At 45.8% G+C, this 16,366-nt stretch overlaps 1 protein-coding gene across 1 annotated transcript in view; it reads left to right on the forward strand.

Annotated features, from left to right (window-relative positions):
* Nucleotides 1–10,484: 10,484 nt before the first annotated feature.
* The window catches only part of ACVR1B (activin A receptor type 1B), a 43,259-nt gene continuing 37,377 nt past the window's right edge, over nt 10,485–16,366 (forward strand). The window contains exon 1 of the mRNA XM_066265380.1: nt 10,485–11,917. Coding sequence (XP_066121477.1) covers nt 11,827–11,917 — 91 coding nt within the window. The 5' untranslated portion in view covers nt 10,485–11,826. The remainder of the gene's footprint in view (nt 11,918–16,366) is intronic.

Genomic DNA, 16,366 nt, shown 5'->3' on the forward strand with positions numbered 1-16,366 from the left:
TCTGATTGTGTGTCCCTCTCAAGTCCCCTTTTCTCTTTTTCTCCTGTCCAGTTGGAAATCTGTATTTTTAATTAGATTATTTAGCCTACTTACATTTATTATCATCATGGATATATTTGAATTTATTTTCACCGACTTATTTTGTGCTTTCCATTTATTCCACCTTAATATCCTTTTCCTTTTTTTTCTTGCTTCCTTTTGGATTATTATTTTTTTTTTTATTTAAGATTTTATTTATTTATTTTAGAGAGGAGAGAGAGAGAGAGAAAGGGAGAGGAGCAGGAAGCATCAACTCCCATATGTGCATTGACCAGGCAAACCCAGAGTTTCGAACCAGTGACCTCAGCATTCCAGGTTGACGCTTTATCCACTGTGCTACCACAGGTCAAGCTGAATTATTTTTATGTCATTCTTATTTCCTTCTTTCTCTCATCCTGAAAGTTATATACTCTGTTTTTCTTCTATTAGTGAACGTCTAACAATTAACAAAGTACACACGAATTCATGTATAACTTAAACATTTTAATTAAGCTCTGACTTTTGAAAGACATTTCCTGGCCCTGGCTGGTTGGCTCAGTGGTAGAGCGTTGGCCTGGCATGCAGGAGTCCTGGGTTCGATTCCCGGCCAGGGCACACAGGAGAAGCACCCATCTGCTTCTCCACCCCTCCCCCTCTCCTTCCTCTCTGTCTCTCTCTTTCCCTCCTGCAGCCAAGGCTCCATTGGAGCAAAGTTGGCCTGGGCGCTAAAGATGGCTCGATGGCCTCTGCCTCAGGCACTAGAATGGCCCTGGTTGCAATAGAGCAACACCCCACCCAGATGGGCAGAGCATTGTCCCCTGGTGGGCATGCCGAGTGGATCCCGGTGGGGCGCATGTGGGAGTCTGTCTGACTGCCTCCCCGTTTCCAACTTCAGAAAAATACAAAAAAAAAAAAAAAAAGAAAAAAAAAAAAGAAAGACATTTCCTGAGTATACAATTCTAAATTAACTGTTATTTTTTGGTTTTGGATTTAACTGTGTAGATTATATTTCTTAGAATTTTGTCTATGAGAATTTCTTGTAGCCTGAGTTAAAGAAGAGTTCCTCTAGAGAAGATTTGTTCCTTTCCTTCCAGGTCCAGCCAGGGGCTACTACCAGGCCAGGACCACTTGAATCTAAATAGTGTGTAGTATTTTAGGCCAACCAGGTAGGGTGAATGTGGAATGAAATTGGTAATTCATGAAGGCCAGTTTGGAGTTATAAATCCTCAGGGAAGATTTTCCCCCATTCTCACTCAGAGTCAAGGTTCAAGTCAGAAAATTTCCCTTACAGTCTTCTGGAGGAGTGTTCCTATTATTTCCCCTGGTGGGTCACTTATTAGACTGCCCACCTTGGCCAGATCTAGGTTATGTATCTTGTTCCCTGCATCCAGCTTGCCGTATAAAATCAAAGTTCCAGTTCACCTAGCATACAAATGTTCTCAAGGGGAAAGCCAGCTTTGGTGTTCTGCTTTTCTCTCTTGGTTCCTCAGATTTTTTTTGTTTTTCCTTTTTTTTTTTTTTTTTTTTTTAATTTTTCTGAAGCTGGAAACAGGGAGAAATAGTCAGATAGACTCCCGCATGCGCCCGACCGGGATCCACCCGGCACGCCCACCAGGGGCGACGCTCTGCCCACCAGGGGGCGATGCTCTGCCCATCCTGGGCGTCGCCATGTTGCGACCAGAGCCACTCTAGCGCCTGGGGCAGAGGCCACAGAGCCATCCCCAGCGCCCGGGCCATCTTTGCTCCAATGGAGCCTTGGCTGCGGGAGGGGAAGAGAGAGACAGAGAGGGAAAGCGCGGCGGAGGGGTGGAGAAGCAAATGGACGCTTCTCCTGTGTGCCCTGGCCGGGAATCGAACCCGGGTCCTCCGCACGCTAGGCCGACGCTCTACCGCTGAGCCAACCGGCCAGGGCTGTTTTTCCTTTTTGACAGAGACAGAGAAATTCAGAGAGGGACAGATAGGGACAGGCAGACAGGAAAGGGAGAGAGATGAGAAGCATCAATTCTTCGTTGCAGCTCCTTAATTGTTCATTGATTGCTTTCTCATATGTGCCTTGACCTGGGGGGCTACAGCAGAGCAAGTGACCCCTTGCTCAAGCCAGCGACCTTGGGCTCAAGCCTGCGACCTCGAGGTTTTGAGCATCCTCTGCATTCGATGCTCTATCTACTGCGCCACTGCCTGGTGAGGCTGTTCCTCAGTTTTGACTTGAGTATTCTTCACTTTTTTGCTAGTTTAACCAGCATTTTGAATTGTTTCCTCACCAGATTTTCTCAGGACATCTGGTCCATCATTCTGGAACAAATCTACATCTCCCCTTTTCATCACAGCTAAGCTCTTTTAAAGAATAGATGATGTTCAGTTTTTCTAAGCCTCCGCCTCTCATTCACTAGTAGCCCCCTGAAGATAGGTCTCCACATCATCTTCCAGTGAACTGTTCAGGTAAACATGACCAATGGGTTTCAAGTAATCAAATCTTAGATACTCTTTGTTTCTCATCTCACTTGAACACATCTTAACATTAGATATGACTATTTCTTGAAACCTTCTCCTGCCTTGGTTTCCAAGGTTCTCTTCTATTTCTCTGACTGCTCCTTCTCTGTCTACTCCTTTCTGTGGTATTTCTGTACTTTAAGAATTTTCTCACTCCCCTGAGCTGTTTGAATAGCTATTACATGCTGCTAACTTCCAAATCCATAACTCTATTGCTCCAGGTACCTTCAGGAGGCCCTTCAAACTTAGTAAGTCCAGTGGGGAGCTTATTTTATTATCTTTCTGCCAAATCTGCTCTTGCTAATCAGCTAAATGGAGCCACCAAGCAGCCAGTCATTCAAGTCAGATTAGCCTGGAATCATTTTGGACCATCCCCATTTCCTCCTCACTTCCCCTATCCAATCAATCTTGTAGTTCTACCTCTTTAAAATCTCTTGAATTTAGCCTGACCAGGTGGTGGCGCAATGGATAGCGCGTCGGACTGGGATGTGTAGGAACCAGTCTCGAGACCCTGAGGTCTCCAGCTTGAGTGCGGGCTAATCTGGTTTGAGCAAGGCTCACCAGTTTGACCCCAAGGTCGCTGGCTCGAGCAAGGGGTCACTCGGTCTGCTGTAGCCCCCCCCCCCCCCCCCCCCCCGTCAAGGCACATATGACAAATCAATCAATGAACAACTAAGGAACCACAACAAAGAATTGATGTTTCTTATCTCTCTCCCTTCCTGTCTGTCTGTCCCTCTCTCTGACTCTCTCTGTCTCTGCCACACACACACACAAATCTCTTGAATCTATTTCTCTTTTCCATCTCCATTGCTGCTACCTGAGGTCAGGGCTTCCTCCTGTCTTGTCTGGACAACTAGAATTGTCTCTTTGGTCTCTTTACAACCAGTCTCACTTTCCTCCAACAATCTGCACCAAGTTCAAGGTCATTTGGCTCAGCAAAGTGGTCTCTCTAAAACACAAATATGATCACTTTATCTCCTTGCTTGGTATTCTGAAGAGAAGTACATTTCTAAGTGTATTTCCATGTCTGTCTGTCTCTCCAACACTACCTTTCAGCTCCTCCCCCAGCCCTCTTTACCTTGCACTCCTTGGGTGTGCTGCTATGCTGCTCACAGGTCCCCTAAATGCCAAGCACTTGCATCTCAATATCTTGCTCATACCGCTCCCTGTGCCAGGAGCAATCTCCTGCCTTCCCTCACCCCATTCAAGCTTGTCTATCTAGGAAACATTCTTTGATCTTCCAAGAGTCAGCTGTAGTATGGCCTGTTCCTGAAACCCTCCCCACCTCCTCAGCTTATCCCTACAGAGTTGAATCACCCATGCCCTCCTAGATGCCCTCACTGATCCTTTACAGCCAGGGTAGTCAATCTTTTTATACCTACCGCCCACTTTTGTATCTCTGTTGGTAGTAAAATTTTCTAACCGCCCACCGGTTCCACAGTAATGGTGGTTTATAAAGTAGGAAAGTAACTTTACTTTATAAAATTTATAAAGCAGAGTTACAGCAAGTTAAAGCATATAATAATAATTACTGGCCCTGGCCAGTTGGCTCAGTGGTAGAGCGTCGGCCTGGCGTGCAGGAGTCCCGGGTTTGATTCCCAGCCAAGGCACACAGGAGAAGTGCCCATCTGCTTCTCCACCCCTCCCTCTCTCCTTCCTCTCTGTCTCTCTCTTCCCCTCCCAGCCAAGGCTCCATTGGAGCAAAGTCTGCCCGGGGCGCTAAGGATGGCTCTGTGGCCTCTGCCTCAGGGGCTAGAATGGCTCGGATTGCGGCAGAGCATCGCCCCCAGATAGGCGTGCCTGTTGGATCCCAGTCAGGCGCATGCGGGAGTCTGTCTGACTGCCTCCCCGTTTCCAGCTTCAGAAAAAAATAAAAAAAAAAAAATTACTTACCACATACTTTATGTCAGATTTTCACTAAGTTTGGCAGAATAAATCTTTAGAAAACAACTTACTATAGTTAAATCTATCTTTTTATTTATACTTTGGTTGCTCCGCTACCATCCACCGTGAAAGCTGGAACACCACTAGTGGGCGGTAGGGACCAGGTTGACTACCACTGCTTTACAGGGTGTACACTACAGTATCAGGGGTCGGGAACCTATGGCTTGCGAGCCAGATGTGGCTCTTTTGATGGCTGCATCTGGCTTGCACACAAATCTTTAATAAAAATAATAGCGTTAAAAATATAAAACATTCGGCCTGACCTGTAGTGGCGCAGTGGATAAAGCGTCGACCTGGAAATGCTGAGGTTGCCGGTTCGAAACCCTGGGCTTGCCTGGTCAAACCTGGAGTTGATGCTTCCAGCTCCTCCCCCCCCCGTCTCTCCTTTCTCTCTCTCTCTCTCTCTCTTCCTCTCCTCTCTAAAATGAATAAATTAAAAATATATATATATAAAACATTCTCATGTATTACAATCCATTCATTTCCTACCGCTCATGTTCATGGTTGTGGGTGGCTGGAGCCAATCACAGCTGTCTTTCAGGACAACACCAATTTTTTATTTTTTTTATTATTATTATTTTTTGTATTTTTCTGAAGTTGGAAACGGGGAGACAGTCAGACACACTCCTGCATGCGCCTGACGGGGATCCACCCGGCATGCCCATCAGGGGGTGATGCTCTGCCCATCTGGGGCATTGCTCTGTTGCGACCAGAGCCATTCCAGCGCCTGAGGCAGAGGCCATGGAGCCATCCTCAGCGCCCTGGCAAACTTTGCTCCAATGGAGCCTTGGCTGCAGGAGGGGAAGAGAGAGACAGAGAGGAAGGAGAGGGGGAGGGGTGGAGAAGCAGATGGGCACTTCTCCTGTGTGCCCTGGCCGGGACTCCTGCACGCCAGGCTGACGCTCTACCACTGAGCCAACCAACCAGGGCCAACACCAAATTTTTATTGGATAATGTGTAACATACATGGGTCGTTGTATGGCTTTCACGGAATTACATTTTAAAATATGTGGCGTTCATGGCTCTCTCAGTCAAAAAGTTTCCCGACCCCTGGTATATATAATACTTCATTGCTTTTTTTCATGCTGGTCTCTATTAGACTGTACGTTTCATGAGGGCAAGGACTATGTCTTATCTATGTTTATGTTGTTCCTGGGATATTGTAGGTGTTTAATAAGTGCCTGTATATGGATGACTCAAAATGAGCTATTGCTTTCTTGGGATTAATGACCCTGCTCCTTGCTCACCAAGGCAATTTGTGTTGAATTTCCCAGGAGGTGGAGTGTCTTGATGTGCTGCAAGCAAGATGGCAGCTGTAACACCAGGTGGTGTAGTCAGTGGAGCTTGGGGAGTAAGACTTTTTCCTGGAAAAGTGAATTCTGAACAGTTCTAGGGAATCTCATGACAAAGGGATGGAATAAGGCTGACAAGGAGTTCATAGATTGTGATATGGGTCCAGCCCTAAGATTAAAGAGGCTTACAGAAATGGACACTTTGCTGAGGACTTCACAGATGGTAGGGGAGCCAGGCTGCAGCAGGGAGCACAGGTAGATGGGTCAGTCTGTCCTCATGCAGTCTGGGACCTTAAAGGCAAGGTAGATGCATCACCTAGGAAAGCTCTGACTTGAGCAGATGCCTCAAACTTTCAGGAATAGGGTGTGAAGGATATAACTAATATCCTGCCCTCCCACTCTATCAAGTCTAATTTCCCACCTTCAGCTGGCTCTTTGAAGACCAGTCCCTGAAAAAGCGTGTGATGCTTCAACATCGAAGAAGTACAGAACCAGCAGGCTGTGGCTTTAACACTTAATTATATGTGAGCCTGGGCAAGTTGCTTAGCTTGTTTAGATCTCAGTTGCCTCACCCATAAACTGGGCACACCCTAACATGCCTAAACCACTTCACAGGATTATAGTAAAGGTCAGATCATCATAATAAGAATAGTTATTCTTTTTATATCACATCCCATGTGTCAGAAACTATGCTAGGTGCTTTACGTACAATATCTTTATCTATCCTCACAACACCTCTAAGAGGTATAACTATTATCAGCTCAATTTTATGGATAAGTGAATCAAGGTTTAGGGAGGTAAGATATCTTGCTAAAGTCAAATGCTAGCAAGTAGGCTGATTGAGGTGGCATTTGATCTGTGGGTCCAGTGGTCTGATTGCCTGGGCTGTATATTCAGGTATGTGATTGACCTTGCAGTTTAGGGATAAAGCTACCACAGGTCCCCTCTGGGATCCTTTTTCTCTTTTTAAAGCAGGAGAGAAGCATCAACTTGTAGTTGCATCACTTTAGTTGTTCATTGATTGCTTCTCATATGTGCCTTGACCAGGGGGCTCAAGCTGAGCCAGTGACCCTTTGCTCAAGCCAGAGGTGGATTTAATGGCAGGCACACTGGGCGCACGCCCTGGGCCCCGACATCTGAAGGCCCCAGAAAACCCCAACTTTACACTTTTTAAAAATATTTTCTTCTGCACCTGGTGCCTCAACCGACCTTAATCTGCATCTGGCTCAAGCCAGCAACCTTTGGGCTCAAACCAGCGACCATGGGATGATGTCTATGATCCCATGCCTAAACCAGCAACCCTGCGCTCAAGTTGGTGAGCCTGCACTCAAGCCAGATGAGCTCGTGCTCAAGGTGGTGACCTTGGGGTTTCAAACCTGGAACCTCAGTGTCGCAGGTTGACACTCTATCCACTGCACCACCACCAGTCATGTTTCTCTGGGACTCTTGGTCTTGCAATCACAGTGCTAGTACTTAGTAAGGTTTAGGAAAGTCCCTTCCTTGCGGCCTCAGAGATGTCCTTCTGAGGGGTCAGCTTTCCCTTCCCAACCATAGCGGTTGGTGAATGTACTGTTGAATAGTATCCCCCAAATTTATGTCCACCCAGAACCTGTGAATATAATTTTATTGGAAAATCGGATATTTACAAATGTAATCAAGTTGAAATTACTTGGATTCATGCTGGATTAGGGTGGGCCCCAGTTCAGTGATGAGTGTCTTTATAAGAGAAAAATTTGGACAGAGATACAGACAGAGAGAGAAGACAATCATGTGAAGACAAAGGCAGAGATTGAAGTCATGTTTTCATAAGCCAAAGAACACCAAGGATTCTGGGAAACACCAGAAACTGGAAGACACAAGAAATGATCCTTCTCTAGAGCCTTCAGAGAGAACATGGACCTACTGACACCCCAGTTTTAGATTTCTAGCCTCCAGAACTGTGAGAGAATATATTTCTGTTTTAAACCTTTCAGTTCATGGTTCTACAGCAGCCCTAGGAAATGAACACAGTCACCTAGTGCTGGGTCCACTGCAGCTAGGAACTCTAGGGGTGGGTGGAGCAGAGTTGGGAGACCAGTTTAATGGACTAGAGAAGGGAAGTGTCCATGGGGGCTGTAAGGAATGGCAGTATAAAAATAAGATGTTTACCTCTTGGTTAAAAAAAAAAAAAAAAGATGTTTACTTATTTAGCTACACTGACCCATTTGTAGATAGTGCTTCTATATGACTTTTCATGTGTGTGTGTGTGTGTGTGTGTGTGTGTGTGTGTGTGTGTATTTGTGTGTAGTGTGTCTGCAGTCTGGTTTTTTGTTTTTTTTCTGGTAAGGACTTGCTTCTTCAGGTTGGTGACAATTTACAGGGTGAGGATTCCACTTGAGAAATTCCTCCTTTTACCCTTAGGTCATTGTATCCACCCCTAGATCTTAGACCAGTGGTTCTCAAAGTGTGAGCCAGGATGCACTGGTGCACCCTAGATTTCCAGGTATACCCTATAGTATTCCAGAGAAATATGTGCCTGTTGGGGACCAAAAAACCAACAGGGTTTTTGGAGTTTAGATTTTTGGGGGACAGAGGTGTGGGGAATTGGCTGTAAGCCGACAGTCTGCCCAACGCCCCACCTCACTTACCTGATTAGGTTGCAAAAGGGTGTTAAGCTGTGGTGCTGGATTGTTTACACTACCCCCCATGTTCCCCAGAAAGACTGGAGGCAAGTTTCTTCTATCCTTTGTTTGGTGTAAAGTTAAGATGATATGTATGGTTGGGGCTTCTGAACTCAACACAATTAAGAGTAAAAAGAGAGGAATTCTTCAATGTATTGACAAGGAAATGAGAGTTTGCCTTTCAAATATATGCCCAAACATTAAAGAAATTGCTAGGACACATCAGGCTCATGTTTCCCATAAACACAAGAATGAAAAAACTTAACATATTCATGCCGGGACCTGCCGAATTTACTAAATCTTACTAAGAATGTATCTATATATATAAAAAGATAACTTTTTGTCATTTTTTAATTTTTTAACTCCTCTTTTCTACAAATTTTAAAAAGCATAACTCAAAAAATGTAACACGGCCCTGGCCGGTTGGCTCAGCGGTAGTGTCGGCCTGGCGTGCAGGGGACCCGGGTTCAATTCCCGGCCAGGGCACATAGGAGAAGCGCCCATTTGCTTCTCCACCGCCCCCCTTCCTCTCTGTCTCTCTCTTCCCCTCCCACCCCCCTGGTGGGCAGAGCATCGCCCCTGGTGGGCATGCCAGGTGGATCCCGGTAGGGCGCATGCAGGAGTCTGTCTGACTGTCTCTCCCCATTTCCAGCTTCAGAAAAATACAAAAAAAAAAAAAAAAAGTAACATAAAAATGTTTTTTAATGTCAGAATAAATTTAATTTTGTCGTATTTATTTCATTTAATTACCATATAAACATGCTTAGACTTTATATTTTTTCTTTAATATTTGACTTATTATAACATATTTCTCAGAAATTTGTATATAGTGCACCTACAATTTTTGTAGGATTTTAAGTGTGCCCTGACTTCAAAAAGTTTGAGAACCACTGTCTTTGACAATAAAACTGGGCTTAGAGAGGTTAAAAAAAAAAAACTAGTCCAAGTTTTCAAAGCCAGTAAGAAAAGGGGAATTCAGCCTAACCAGGCGGTGGTGCAGTGGGCGTCGGACTGGGATGCGGCGGACCCAGGTTCGAGACCTGAGGTCCGCCAGCTTGAGCGTGGGCTCATCTGGTTTGAGCAAGGCTCACCTCAAGCAAGCGGTTACTTGGCCACGGTCAAGGCACATATGAGAGAGCAATCAATGAACAACTAAGGTGTTGCAACGAAAAACTGATGATTGATGCTTCTCATCTCTCTCTGTTCCTATCTGTCTGTCTGTCTCTGTCACTGTAAAAAAAAAAAAGAAAAAGAAAAAAGAAAAGGGGAATTCAGATCCAGAACTCTGCCTTTTTCATAATCTCAAGCTATTTTTCAAGCTAAAGAAAGTGAACTCTTTTTAGAAAGACATAGGTGATTTTATCTTTCAAAAGCATTTTCCCTAAATTTAAAGTAACACTTGCTTATTTGTAAAATATTTAGAAAATACTGAAATATATAAAAGAAAGTAAAAAATAATTCTAGTAATAACTACTGATAATATTTGGTAATTTTCTTCTGTTTTTTTTCACATACAGATATTAATACTGTAAACAGTTTTGTATTTTGCTTTTTTATTTATCATTATCTTATTTATCATTATCATTCATTTAACATTTTCTCACTTCATTACTTTTTTTTTTTTTTTCATTTTTTTCCGAAGCTGGAAACGGGGAGGCAGTCAGACAGACTCCCGCATGCGCCCGACCGGGATCCACCCGGCATGCCCACCAGGGGGCGATGTTCTGCCCCTCTGGGGCGTCGCTCTGTTGCATCCAGAGCCATTCTAGCACCTGAGGCAGAGGCCACAGAGCCATCCCCAGCGCCCGGGCCATCTTTGCTCCAATGGAGCCTCGGCCCGGGCCATCTTTGCTCCAATGGAGCCTCGGCTGCGGGAGGGGAAGAGAGAGACAGAGAGGAAGGAGAGGGGGAGGGGTGGAGAAGCAGATGGGCGCTTCTCCTGTGTGCCCTGGCTGGGAATCGAACCCGGGACTCCTGCACGCCAGGCTGACGCTCTACCGCTGAGCCAACCGACCAGGGCCTCATTACTTTTTTTAAAAAAGATTTTTATTGATGTTTAGGGAGAGGAGAGAGAGAGAAAGGGTGGGCAGGGGAGAGCAGGAAGCATCAGCTGGTAGTAGTTGCTTCTGGCATGTGTCTTGATGGAGCCAGCTGGGGGTTTCAAACCGGGTACCTCAGCATTCCAAGTTGATGCTGTATCCACTGTGCCACCACAGGTCAGGCACTTTATTACTTTTTATAAACATAACTTTTAATTATTAAATAGTACTCCATTATACGGATGAACCATTATTTCTTTTTTGTCTTCTATTATTATCTACTTAGGTTTCTAGCCTTTTACAATGATAAACATGCAACAGTTAAAACTTTTTGAAACATTTGTTCTCTGTCATTTCTTGAAGACAAATAGGGGATCAATGGGTATATTTTAGGGCATTTGATACGTATAATGCCAAATTGCCAAAAGCGTTCTTACTTACGAGCAAAATGGGAGTGCCTCGCAAGCACCCTTCCTGAGACTGAGTACCATAATTAAAAAGCCTTAGTATGTTCTGAAAAGGGGCATCCTATGATTGATCAGAGGATTTCAGGGGGGAGACCAGTTAGCAGACTGTTGCAATGATCCTGCTGGGAAATGAGGGGGCTAGAGGCTAGGCCAGGGGATCCCAAACTATGGCCTGCGGGCCGCATGCGGCCCCCTGAAGCCATTTATCCGCCCACCGCTCGTCTGGAAGGGGCAGCTCTTTCATTGGTGGTCAGTGAGAGAAGCATAATTCCCCCTGAAATACTGGTCAGTTTGTTGACCTAAATTTACTTGTTTATTTTAAATATTGTATTTGTTCATGTTTTGGTTTTTTTTACTTTAAAATAAGATATGTGTAGTGTGCATAGGGATTTGTTCATAGTTTTTTTATAGTCCGGCCCTCCAACGGTCTGAGGGACAGTGAACTGGACCCCTGTGTAAAAAGTTTGGGGACCCCTGGGCTAGGCAGTAGGGATTAAGGGAACCAGAAAAGGCAAGGGACTCACTCATAGAGCATTTCATGTGGGGTAGGGGTCGGTGTTGACAGATAACCTACCCCGGGAGAAGGGGAGTAGGGGAGGGCGGAAGTTGCGCGTTCTGCTCAGCCTTGTCAGCGCAGTGCCCTTACTCACCGGTGAGGGGGTCCCGGGGACCCCAGGGCGCGCCCCTCCCCTCCCACTCCTTTAACAGGGACACTCCCCTTTAAGGCGGGCGCCCGCGCACCCGGCCCCGCCCTTCGGGGGCGCGCACGAGGCCACGGCGCTGGCTCCCCAGGAGCGCACGTGCCAGAGCCTGGCGGAGGAGCGGGGCCGCGGGAGGAGGGGAGGCGCCGGGCGCGCGCGCGCGCGGGCGCGCTGGGCGCTGCTGGGCTGCGGCGGCGGTGGCGGCGGCGGTTACTATGGCGGAGTCGGCCGGAACCTCCTCCTTCTTCACCCTTGTCGTCCTTGTTCTCGCTGGCAGTGGTGGGTCCGGGCCCGGGGGGATCCAAGGTGAGTCCCGGTACGGGGAAGCGGGGGCCGGGATGGAGAGGGCCGGACGAGGGCGAGGCCTCGCGCCTCTGCGCCTGGGCTACAGCGCGCCCCTTCCTCACGCGCACAATATGGCCGGGCGGGGGGCGCGGAGGAGTCCGGGTGACGCACAGTGACTTCGCCCCGACCCCCTCGGCTCAGCCGCCCAGCCGCGACCGAGTTCACACCGGGCCCTTGGGAACCCGAGCCCTCCTCTAGGTGGAGCTGGATTGAGGGAGCTCTCCGGGGGTCGCGCTCCCAGCATCCCCATGTTCCATAGAAGGGAGTGCAGGCTTCTTTCCCACAGTGTGAAAATCAAGATTCTGTCCCTCGGCTTGTCCAGGGGCGGGGGTCTTCATTCCCTCCCTGCAGATGCTCCTGGGGCATGCCTTTTCTCCCGCCAAGATTGTGGGGCTGGAGCGATGGGGTCTTTGCTTTCCGAGGTAGCCTGATGCTGAGAGTCCTCGCGCATCTCAGATGATAGGGGAAAGGGTCTCGAACCTTTCCCTTAGGTCCTGCACTCGGGGCGTCTCTTCCCCTCCCTCTCCTTCCTCCCTCGTGTTCTGGGGAAGGGAGTCACATTTCCCCTTAACTCCGTACCTTGAGTTCCGTGGGGCAAAACCCCTACCTCCAATATACATGCCCTGTGGAAGCTCTTTGGAGGAAGTGGGACGAAGAGGCCCCTCGACCGTTTTTGGAGTTTGCCTTTGGACTCTCTCTAACCCTAGGAAACCTAGTTCCAGAATGGTTAATCTGCATCTAGGTGTATTTGCTTTCCATCTCTCCTCCCCCACCCCTCCCCAGGGGGCCCATTCAGTTGCTCACTGGTGGATGCCTTTCAGGTGAAACCCTAGAGCCCGCCTCCAACCCCCAGTATTTAAAGATCTCACCACTGGACTGTATCCCTGGCCCTTGGTCAGTAATTACTTACCTTCCCACACCACCCCTCTTGCCCGTCTTTCCCCCACACATTCCCCCACCCTCTCACACCCCTTACCTTCCAACCCCCACAGCCTTCCCAACTATAGAGGTGGGGTGCCTTTCTGTGACACCCTAACTGTGTTATTTATGAGGCTTTGTAGGGCTGAGAAGAGCAAGTGAAACCCTAAAATATTTAATTTAAGGGAGTAGTCTCCAATATGTTTTGGCATTGGGGTCACAGGTGAAGGTTATATTTGGCAGTTATACTGAAGTGATTGTAGACCCAGAGATGAATCTGGGAGAGACTCTCAGGATATATATGCTCCCGTGTACAAAGCCTGCTGCTTTGACTTCTTAGCAGCCCCTCGCTGTCCAGCAATGGGAGGTTAAGTGTGTGTGTTCTGTGGCTCTCCTCTCCACTAAAAATAATGATTCTCAGGTGGGTTCAGGATCCTTTAATAAATCAGGCAATCAAGAAAAGACATCATCCCACTTTGAAGTCTCAAAAACAGGTTCATTATCTCCAGCTTTGATATTTGTTTCCAGTGGTGTAGCCTGTGGGTCTTTGTTCACTGGCTAATACTTCTGTTAAGCATCTCATGTTTGCCCTTGGGTCTCGCTGCTAATACACCATGGTTCTGATCAACACAATGAAGGTGTGTGAACATAGTGTGACATTTGTGGTAAGGTCATGGTTTTCATGAATAATGTTTGCTGGACCTTATTGTAGACCATATTTTTGGAAAGTGTAACAAAATGTTATTTCTCTAGTAGGGTAGTAAATAAGGAGACTTGGTCTTCAGGTTTAGCATTTGATATGTGTATGAATAAATCTTTACATTTCTTCCATAGTAATTTTTATCCTGCCCCTACTGTATGCAAGATTTTTACCAGCCGTTTCCCTGTTAACTTAGTGTAGTGTCTGTGGGGCTTTTCTTGTTAGCTTAGTTAAGAATGTTTAATTGATAATCCAACTGGTTCTGAATGGGGCAGAGTTCATTTTTTTTTTTTTTGTAACCTTCCTAAAATGGATGTTTGTTGGAGTGAGATGGGTGGTCATAATAAGGAATTAGTTTATTTTTTTGGTAAATTGGAAATTAGGTTGTGTGTCCAGCAAACATTCTCGAAGCCCTTTAAACTTCTTGGCCAGACACTGCAGTTTTTTCCGGGACACATTTCGTTGCCAATGGTGCATGCTGCGGAGACCACTGTTGCAAAAGACTTAAAGTAAAATGTCAGTTCTGGGAACATAGAGGCTGTGGAGTAACAAATTGATTGCTTTCCCTCCCTGCACTTCCTCTGTTGTGCTTTCCTCGGTGGCCTGGAGGAGTGGCAGAGCCAGGCAGCCCTGATGCCTGGTGCTTGGACATGGCATGAGGACAGCGAGGGATAGGTGTTTCTATTAATTAGTGAATTAACTTTGACTTAGTAAAGACCAGTGATAAGGAGAATGACTTACAGGTTATAAACAGCATCCATTTGATAGATATACCATGCTTTAAGGCCCAGCTGTGGAATTTTCATATTAGTATTTAAAAATGTAAAATTACATTAGTAGCAGAAGATATTTCTTAAAATGAAGGCAACAAGGGTGACATTTGAGGTTCTGATACAAACATTTTTAATTTCTCTGAACATACTGAAAATCTCATTTCAGGCCAAGTGTTGAAATTTTGTTCAGTGGACATGGTTTTGCAGTACAGTGAAAGTGAGCTTTTTTAGAGGAAAAGGGAATCTCTGATTCGTTTTGTTCAAAGAGCTCCTGGAACAGATGTGATTGAAGCATAATAAAATGGCTACTCTGGTTAAAAGTTAGAGCCAGATGTAGGGAGGAGGCTGGTTTTCAGCCCCAGAACTTTGTTCCCTTACAGGTTGTCCTTGAATAAGTCACTTAACCTTACTGTGCCTCAGTTTTCCCTCTGTAAAGTAAGGAAATAATCTGTGTCACTGTTATTGGGACATCTGTGAAACTGACTTGCTGATAGCCAGTTGGCTGGGAGGTATTTTTAGACACAGTTTCTGACTTCAGTGAACAAGCAATGTTGGGTTACTTTTTATCTTATGGGGCAGAATAGCACTCTAGGGATTGATAGCTGCACCACTTGTCACAGTGTGGTTTATTTCTTCTTATTTGTGTATTTTTGTAGAGGAGTCAGATTTCCTCAAATTAATTTCTGTCTTTTGACAGGCCCTTACATCCTAGACCCAGCAGTATACCTGTGCTAATCAAAGACAGTCTGGAGGGAGTGACCTGCTTTAGGCTTTATTGGTTTGGCAAGGGTTTAATTCTTACGCAACTCTGGGTATGTTTATGGCACTATGTAAATGTTACATAAGAACATGGAGGCTGAGAGGAGGCTGGAATGGTGCCTGTGAACACAGGAAAGTTAGATTGAGGATTTCATCCAAAAGGACCTTGGAAACCTGCAATCAGTGCAGGAAGAAGCGGCACTTCATTTTCCTCCAAAACCTTTTTACTTGATTGTGTCTTTCAGGTGGGCTGCTGTGTTATAAATAGGTTTATTCTCCATTGGTAAAGTAAACCTTGCTACCAAAATATGAATCAGAAAACAAGGAGCGGAGACATGCTGCTACTTTCAGCATGTCTTGTCTGAGCTGCTTGTTGCATTTTGGAACATGAGTTGAATTGTGTTGCAGCCTGTTCTCATAATAACCCAGGACTACAGGGTGTTGAGGTGGAATGGAATTCTCAGTTCAGGGTGCTTTAGATCTTCTTTATTTTTGAAGGTTAAATTAGAATACTGAAGTGGCTCTTTTGTTTTAATTTTGAAATCCTTATTGTTTACTGTTCAGATTTTGCTCAGAGCTCAGAGCAGCAGTGAACATTAATTTTGAATCCCGCCTCTTTGTCTTGAATCCTTGTGTTATTTGTCTATTATAGTAGGGATTGATGTGGGGGGGGTGTTATCTCATTTTTCTCTCTGTATTTATACAGAGAAAATCCTAAAGTCTTCTCTTTCACCATCCTATTACTGCTGTAAATGTTGCAGGCATCGGTACAGAGCCCATTAGTTCTAGACTGGGATTGTTGAAACCTTTTAAGGAATCAGCTGCTCAGACCTGACAGTCCCCCACAGTCTAACTTGTATGTTCTCACTCTGCAGGCACTGCCTCCTGGCCAGGTTCAAAATACCTGCTGTTGGTTTTTGCTTAGGTCAGTTCTCTCTTACATATGGTTTCACCTGAGCGTGGGCTGTAGAGGCACCACCTCTGCCCTTGTCTGTTCTCTGCCTGCTGGCTTCTCCATCATGGATAAATGTAACACCATGTGAAACTACTATTACAGAGTGTATCTTTTTTTCCCTTACTCTGTAGAGCTACCAGAGTTTAGTTGTGAAGTTTCCATCCCAGGTGATATCACCTGCTCTCTGAGTTTCAGACAGTGCTACTACTTCTGGCAGCTCTGGAGTTCTTTTCGGTTTTCTTCTCTCTCCATTTAGCCTTAAGCCTGCATTTGTCTTGCTAAATATGTTGAATTTAACATAATAA

Source organism: Saccopteryx bilineata, chromosome 1, assembly GCF_036850765.1.
Source record: "Saccopteryx bilineata isolate mSacBil1 chromosome 1, mSacBil1_pri_phased_curated, whole genome shotgun sequence".
Lineage (NCBI taxonomy): Eukaryota > Metazoa > Chordata > Mammalia > Chiroptera > Emballonuridae > Saccopteryx > Saccopteryx bilineata.